Source organism: Mandrillus leucophaeus, unplaced genomic scaffold (genome assembly GCF_000951045.1).
Source record: "Mandrillus leucophaeus isolate KB7577 unplaced genomic scaffold, Mleu.le_1.0 Scaffold209, whole genome shotgun sequence".
Taxonomy (NCBI): Eukaryota; Metazoa; Chordata; class Mammalia; order Primates; family Cercopithecidae; genus Mandrillus; species Mandrillus leucophaeus.
Genome location: NW_012102132.1, coordinates 459,835 through 466,752, shown reverse-complemented (window position 1 = coordinate 466,752; position 6,918 = coordinate 459,835). Strand labels below are relative to the sequence as shown.

At 51.3% G+C, this 6,918-nt stretch overlaps 1 protein-coding gene across 3 annotated transcripts; it reads right to left on the bottom strand.

The window, feature by feature from the left end:
* Window positions 1-713: 713 nt before the first annotated feature.
* On the bottom strand, window positions 714-5,805 carry MID1IP1 (MID1 interacting protein 1). 3 transcript variants are annotated; one of them, XM_011980162.1, is made up of 3 exons: window positions 5,750-5,805; window positions 2,827-4,695; window positions 718-2,554 (listed from the first exon to the last, which is right to left on the bottom strand). In XM_011980162.1, the coding sequence occupies exon 3, from the start codon at window positions 2,288-2,290 to the stop codon at window positions 1,739-1,741; it is 552 nt and encodes a 183-aa protein (XP_011835552.1). In that variant the 5' UTR covers window positions 2,291-2,554; window positions 2,827-4,695; window positions 5,750-5,805; the 3' UTR covers window positions 718-1,738. The 3 variants fall into 3 exon arrangements, with proteins under 3 accessions (XP_011835555.1, XP_011835552.1, XP_011835553.1); XM_011980163.1 differs by having other exon boundaries at window positions 2,827-2,930; XM_011980165.1 differs by lacking the exon at window positions 2,827-4,695 and having other exon boundaries at window positions 714-2,554.
* Between the last annotated feature and the right edge of the window lie 1,113 nt (window positions 5,806-6,918).

Here is a 6,918-nt window from a genome sequence, read left to right as displayed (position 1 = left end):
AGCCCTATGAGCTTAGAGAACGCCTCATGACTTCAACAAGTTGATCTGACATTTATCCCCCAAAAACAAATAATGAAATAAAGAATATGCAGAGCATATTCTTTTACCCTTCCCACCATCCCAGTAGAGCATCATAATGGCATCTAAGCATTCCCAAGGGCTCCACAGCAGCCTTGATCAGAACTGCTGTCCACAATTGCAGACTGGCTCACTGAAAAACTGGAAGCATTACCGGACGCCGCTCAACAAAGCTTAGCCCTTTTTGGAACTAGTGAAAAAAGTCATCGATCATGTTATAATGCATTTAAATATCTACTCAGATAAACTTAAAAACCTGTAAGGTGTGTGCACTGGGATTAGCTGGTCTTCCCTTTCTAATTTTCACTTCTCAGTAACCAAGTGAAATTTCAGCCTTGTTTTTATGCCTCGAAACACTTTAGCTTGTGCTTGAGCTTCTTAAAAAATTCAAAATTTTAATTACGCACTCCAGTAAGTTAGCCAAATTGGTTGAAGGATACAATATATGTACCTTCCCAAATACTTTAAATATTTCTGAACTTGTTGAGATGTATGGTCCTATCTTGGTACTGAATTAGAAATAAAGTTTGGAAGTAAATTTTGTCAGTACCTAGTTCCCAAACAAAGCTAAATACTCGCATAGATGAATATCCACCACCATGAAACACCAGAGAGAACACAAAATTTACTTTTGCTAGTAAATCAATTGATTTTTATTTAATGATGAAACCATTCATTGGCAGATTAATGAGGACCAGACGCTTGTCCAGTTTAGTTGACACATTTGCTTTTTTATTTTTTAGAATATAATCTACATCTGGATTAAAAAAAGTTTTAAATAAATTTAAGACATACAACAACAGTGGAACCCTTCATCATTCTATGTACAACACGATAGAATGTCAGTTGGTTCCATTTCGGTTAAGTCCACTTTCTCATAATAATGTTATTATTTTCACTGAGTGGCAAGCTTCGTACAAGCCGGCGAAATGCCAGCTTATACACGCTGGGGTGGGGGTGGGGACGGGAGTGGCACGAAAGGGATGGGGTGGGGGTGCCACAGGACTACTATACAGTGTAACAGAAAATCATTAATAAAGTAGTACCGATTACCGACAGACAGTGCTGTTTGTGCGCTTATCACAATGGAATCGCTGAAGTTTCAGAGCAAGAAGGAGATTCGAAATACTTAACACAGGGCCAATGTTACAAAAAGAAATAGTGCAAACAGGAAAACTGATGCAATCCTAGCAACGCCTGGGCCTCCACCGGCCCAACCGCAGGGCGGCGGGAGGCTATGCGCCCCGCCTTCCCCAGCACCCAGCTCCGGGCTGCTTTCCCAAGTGTGGCAACCCAGCGCCGCGCCCTGGTATGGCCCTTCTCGGGCCCTTCTCCTCCGAAAAGAACAGAAAAGAAACCCCAGGAAAGGCACAGGCTGAATGCAGAGCGTCAGCCCAGTCCCATTCCCACCAACATAGAATGCAGGCCCCCTCCCAGGAGGTTCCTTGGGCCCTCCCCTCTCCGGCCACCATTTTCTTCTCTCTCACACGAGGCCCCCTCCTCCACGCAGCCCCACCTCGCCTCCTGCACGTACGCAGCCCCCCAATTTGCAGTCTGCCCTTCCCGCCCCCCAGCCAGGAAAAACAAAAAAAAAGCTTTAAGGAATGAGAGAGGGTGAGATGGGTCGAAGAGGGTGCTGGGCAGCCGCGGGCGCCACGCCTCAGTGGCCCCAATTGCCGAAGCCGATCTCCTGCTTGTATCTGTTAGTGAGGATGTTGGCTTTGCGCGTGAGTTTCGAGAGCACAGTGTGCAGCCCGCGCAGGTGGTAGTGGAACTGCTGCTCCAGGTCTTCTTCGCCGGCGTCCGCACCCTCCAAGTGGCCCAGGTCCACCAGGATGTCCTTGGACTTCCAGGCACTGCCCTCCTCGCTCCCAGCCGCTGGAGGCGGCTGGTGCAGGACCCCCCACTCGATGTCGTTGCGGATGGACTTGAGCAGCACGTAGTGGCTGTACATGTCCCGAGAGGGCGCGAAAAAGCTGCCATTGGCGCTTCCTGAGTCGGGGACTGGGGGCGTGCGCTCCTCCAGGCAGCCGCCACTGCCGCCTACCTCCACGCCGACATCGTTGTCTAACCCGGGGTCAGCCAGGGGCACGTCGCGCAGCAAGCTGGGCACCATCACCGTCTGGTCCATGTTGTTCACGGCGCCGATGAAGCGATTCATGGCGTTAAAGAGCGAGTGCTTCTGGTTGTAGGTGTCGCAGATTTGCATCATGGTGGCCGCGCGGGCGCTGGAGCGCAGGGACGCAGAGGCACGGGGATGGTCGGCCGGGTCAAAGGGATGCCCGCCTTCACGCTCTCTCCAAGGCCCGCGCTGGGGGCCTGGCTATAGCCGGTGTGGCGGGATTCCCAGCACTCCTCCGCCCTCGCCAACTCTCGTCTCGCTGGCAGACCGGCCCTGCGGGATGGGCGGCTTCTCCTGGCTTTGGCGTCCGGAAACTCGCGATGGCTGAGGGTGGCCTGTGGGTCGAGCCCTGGCCTGTTTGATACACAGAGACGAAAGAACAGATTAGATTATTCACCCGGCTAGGGGGCCTGGCGCACTTGCCCGCGCGCACCCCCTTCTCTGGCTACAGCTCGCCCGGGACGGCGCCTGGGTGGCTCCCCGCGGCTGAGCATTCCCACCTCCTCGCCCACTTAGGGCCGCGGGGAGAAAGGTGTCCCCCCACCACCACCACAACTTCTCCCTCCGAAAAGCCTGAGCTCAAGCAACCACGCTGGCCGGGGCAGAGATGGGGCGGGGACACCCACCTCCTCTTGCGTCTTGAGACTCTCCTGCTCGTTGGCAATTCAGTGTTCCCGCTGCAAGCGGCTGCTACCCAAGGGCGCTGCTGCGGTCAGTGGCCGGACTGTGACTGCGGGCGGCGGTGACTGCGTTGACCCCCTACCCATCCCAGGTGCTCAATTTATAGTCCAGGAAAGGTGTCGCCGGTGCTCAGGGCCACCCCTGGTGTCTCCTCCTCCCGCCTCCCCCGGCAGCACCGAGATAAAAGGCCCGGGCCAGGATGACCGCGAGTAACACTCGCCCGGCCCTTTCTACAGCGGGGGCGGGGCGCGCCGGGCCAGCTCCGCCTCTCGCCTGATACCCGGGCTGAGGGAGGGCGCCAGGGCAGAGCAGGGCAGGGCAGAGGAGGAGGGATTGGAGCAGCTGGACCCCGCCAGCACCAAGTCCTGGGTAGGCCAGTTGGAGGAGGGCCGGGCACTGCGAGGGTCAAAAAGGCGCCGGCGTCCCGACCGACTGGAGGGTGGGCTGGCATGTGGGGGCTGGGCGGGCCTTGCGTGCGCTCCCGGGGTAGGATGACTGGAATGCACGTGTCTTGGTTGCAGAGTGAGCCCCTCAACCCCGAATCTGGAGTGGCCGCGGCCGGGAAACAGGAACCCGGGTTTATTATTAGCCGTCGGGGAAGAGGGGCCAGCAGCAGGTACAACTCCATCCTGGGACTCTTACGTAAGAAGGGTGGCCGGGCATGCTGGGTGCACGTGGACGCGCGACGCTTCCGCAGTGGCCCTGGCCTTGGTCAGCTATTGGGGGAGGGGAGGGTCAGAGGCTTTTGCCTCCCTCCCGGCGGGGCGGGATCTTTCCCAATCTTTCCTGTAACAGTGGTTGCCAGGGATGAAGAGGGGCACACTATCACATCTGCTGATTCTTTCAAGAGATCTGAAAGTGGCAACGGGAAGAAGTCAATTTTTGTCCAAGTCGGCTACACAGTGATGCTGGAGAGCCTGGGCTATGTGGCCTTTTGGCTGCCAAGAGGGCAGGAGAGGGTGACAGTAGTTAGGTCTAGTCTTGGGTGTCTTTCACCATTTAACAGAGAAGTGAGGAGGTGTCCAATTATTTTTGAGGGTGCATGTGTGAAGCATTCCTTTCAAAAGATAGTTCTTAAAGCACTGGGTCATTTAATAGGGGCTAAGCTATGTACCGAATCGCTGGATTTAACTTTTAAGAGCCTTGCACCTTGAATTTCACTTTGAGACTTCCAAACCACAGCCTATTTAATTTTTCCCATCTTTTGTCCCTTGCCATATTCCTCATCCACCAGTCCTCTCTGACAGTCCTACAATTATATTCAATAAGATTCAAGCTTCTCATTTTAAATCCCTTTTCTCGGCCTGGCGCGGTGGTTCACGCCTGTAATCCCAGCACTTTGGGAGGCCGAGGCGGGCGGATAACGAAGTCAGGGGTTCCAGACTAGCCTAGCCAACATGGTGAAATTCGGTCTCTACTAAAAATACAAAAATTAGCCGGGGGTGATGGCTGGCGCCTGTAATCCCAGCTACTCGGGAGGATGAGGCAGGAGAATTGCTTGAACCCAGGAGGCGGAGTTGCAGTGTGCCGAGATCTTGCCACTGCACTCCAGCCTGGGCGACAGAGCAAGACTCTGTCTCAAAAAAAAAAAAAAAAAAATCCCTTTTCTCTAAAACCTAACAGGGGTCTCTGTCCCTAGTACAGTTTTTTCCCACAGGACAAAAAATGCCAAAGGAAGGGAGAACATAATAAAGGGGTTTCTTTCTCTCTCTCTTTCTTTCACATTAAGACTTATACTTAAATATTTTCCATAGAAAACCATCTTCCTAATGGTCTTTTGAATGAAATTCTGACTTGGTGCCACAAGGACTAATCTGCTAGCAAAAAAAAAAAAAAAAAAAAAAAGTCAGTGACCCTTGGAGACAGAACCAAGTCTGGGGACCCACTACCCCAAAACTTATTAGCTCTAGATCATAGCCCATGTTTTCTTACTTGCAAAACTGGGATAGACCTATCAGGGTTTTGAAGGAAGATCAATGGAAAGAAAAATATAGAGGGATGGGAGGCGGGGAAGCATTATATAACTCTGAAGCATTAAAATAATTTCACCTTCCCTCTCTGCACACATAGACTTAGAAACTTTTCTAGCCCCAGTTTCTTTATCAAAAAAATGGAGCTTGTTCCATGGGCTGTGCCAAGGATTTCTATTAAGTTCAAATAAGATAACGTAAATAAAAATCACTATGTACATTGTAAAGTACAAAGATTAATTATACTTGATATAGGACCTCATCATAGTGAGAGGTGTTTATGTGAAGAGTCAGAAACCTTAAAAGTGTGGAAATCGGCTATGATGAGCCACAGATCCTTCCACCCAACTCCCAGTTCTTAAGCAGGAAAATAATATAAAATATGTCCAATGAGATTGAAAGAGCACTGCAAGAGGAAAACTCGAGAAAAACAGATATACAGTTTCTAGTAGCTGGTCTTCTCATAAATTAAAGCATACTTTGTCCCCCTTCTTGGACCCATTTGGTATTTTAAGAACGTATGCACCCGGATGAAAACTCGGTATTCAGACTTAAGTTACTAAAATCTTGCCTCTTTTTCTCTTCTTCCCAGTTCCAACAGTGTGATAACTCACGGAAAACAGAAATCCAATGGATCTAGCAAAAGGATTCCACCCAGCAAAAAACGCCAGCCTGGGAGAGGGCCCCTACCTAACTCCTTCCTTCTGGCCTCCACCCCTCCCCTGATACGTTTCCTTCAGTCTGGTCTTGAGATAACCCTTCATCCCCCAGTTTCTTGACTCTGGCCGCTGTTCTTGTACATTTCTTAAACACTTTCAGAGAAAGATGGCTCAGGCACCTGCCTGCAAAAAGTCCCAAACCGGGCCTCCCAGCTCCCCCAGACCCCGCAACAACTCACACCCACCGGAGTAACTCCAGAAGGAAAAGGTCCGCGGGCCAAAGCTCTGGGCCCTTGGAATCACCCCACCACCGCCCCTCTGGCTTCAGCCAATCAGAAGCCGTCAGAAAATCTTATGCAAATGAGTCCTGATGCTCCCGCCAGTCAGAAGCCGCAGAGCCCTCCCCCACGCAGCGTCCTCTTTCACCCCAGCCCAGCCAAGCTGGCTGCCGCGTCCCTGGCAACCGGCGCACAGCCAGTTCTCCCCTACGCTTGGCTGTAAAAAAATTAAAATGGTTCCCTGGGGTCACATGGGAGGGGAGCGGGCTGGCCCAGGCCTAAGGAAGGCTGGCAACCTCACTGATTGCCCCAGGCACCTTCCCTATCCCGATCTGGAACAAGCTGGAGGTGCCGAGCCTCCTGCCGGGTATTCAGTTTGCCTCCAGAAAACAGTAGTCATCCGTTGAACAAATAACTTTTGAGTCCTTGTAGCACGCCAACAGCCTCAAAACAAGAGGCCTTTGGTCTCTGCTTTCTATCCTATATGCTAAATTCCCGGCAAAAGCCTTGTCTAAGGTACCCGCCCCAACTTCTTGGTTCACAGTTCCAATTCTGGATCTTTTTTTTTTTTTTTTTTTCTTTTGAGACGGAGTCTCGCACTGTTGCCGGGCTGGAGTGCAGTGGCAAAATCTCGGCTCACTTCAACCTCTACCTACCAGGTTCAAGTGATTCTCCTGCCTCGGCCTCCCAAGTAGCTTGGACTACAGGCGCGCACCACCACGCCCAGCTAATTTTTACATTTTTAGCAGAGACGGGGTTTCACCATCTTGGCCAGGATGATCTCGATCTCTTGACCTCTTGATCCGCCCGCCTTGGCCTCCCAAAGTGCTGGGATTACAGGCGTGAGCCACCAGCGCCCGGCCGGAACTCTTAAATTCTGGTTCTTAATTCCCACTCTTTTACTTAAGCAACCTGAAAATCATGCTTTGCTTGCTCATCTCCCCAAAAATGTCCACAAATTATCCCTTGTACTGTGTCCCTTGGATAGTTTAGGGGGAAAAATTACATTTTAAAATTGACCAGAAATCCCTAAACAAAGTAGTCAGCAAGAGTAAACTGGTGCAAGAAAGTCAGACTGGATAAAGAGGAGATCTGGCCTAGAACTGGAAGAAAGATGATATTTTAAGGCA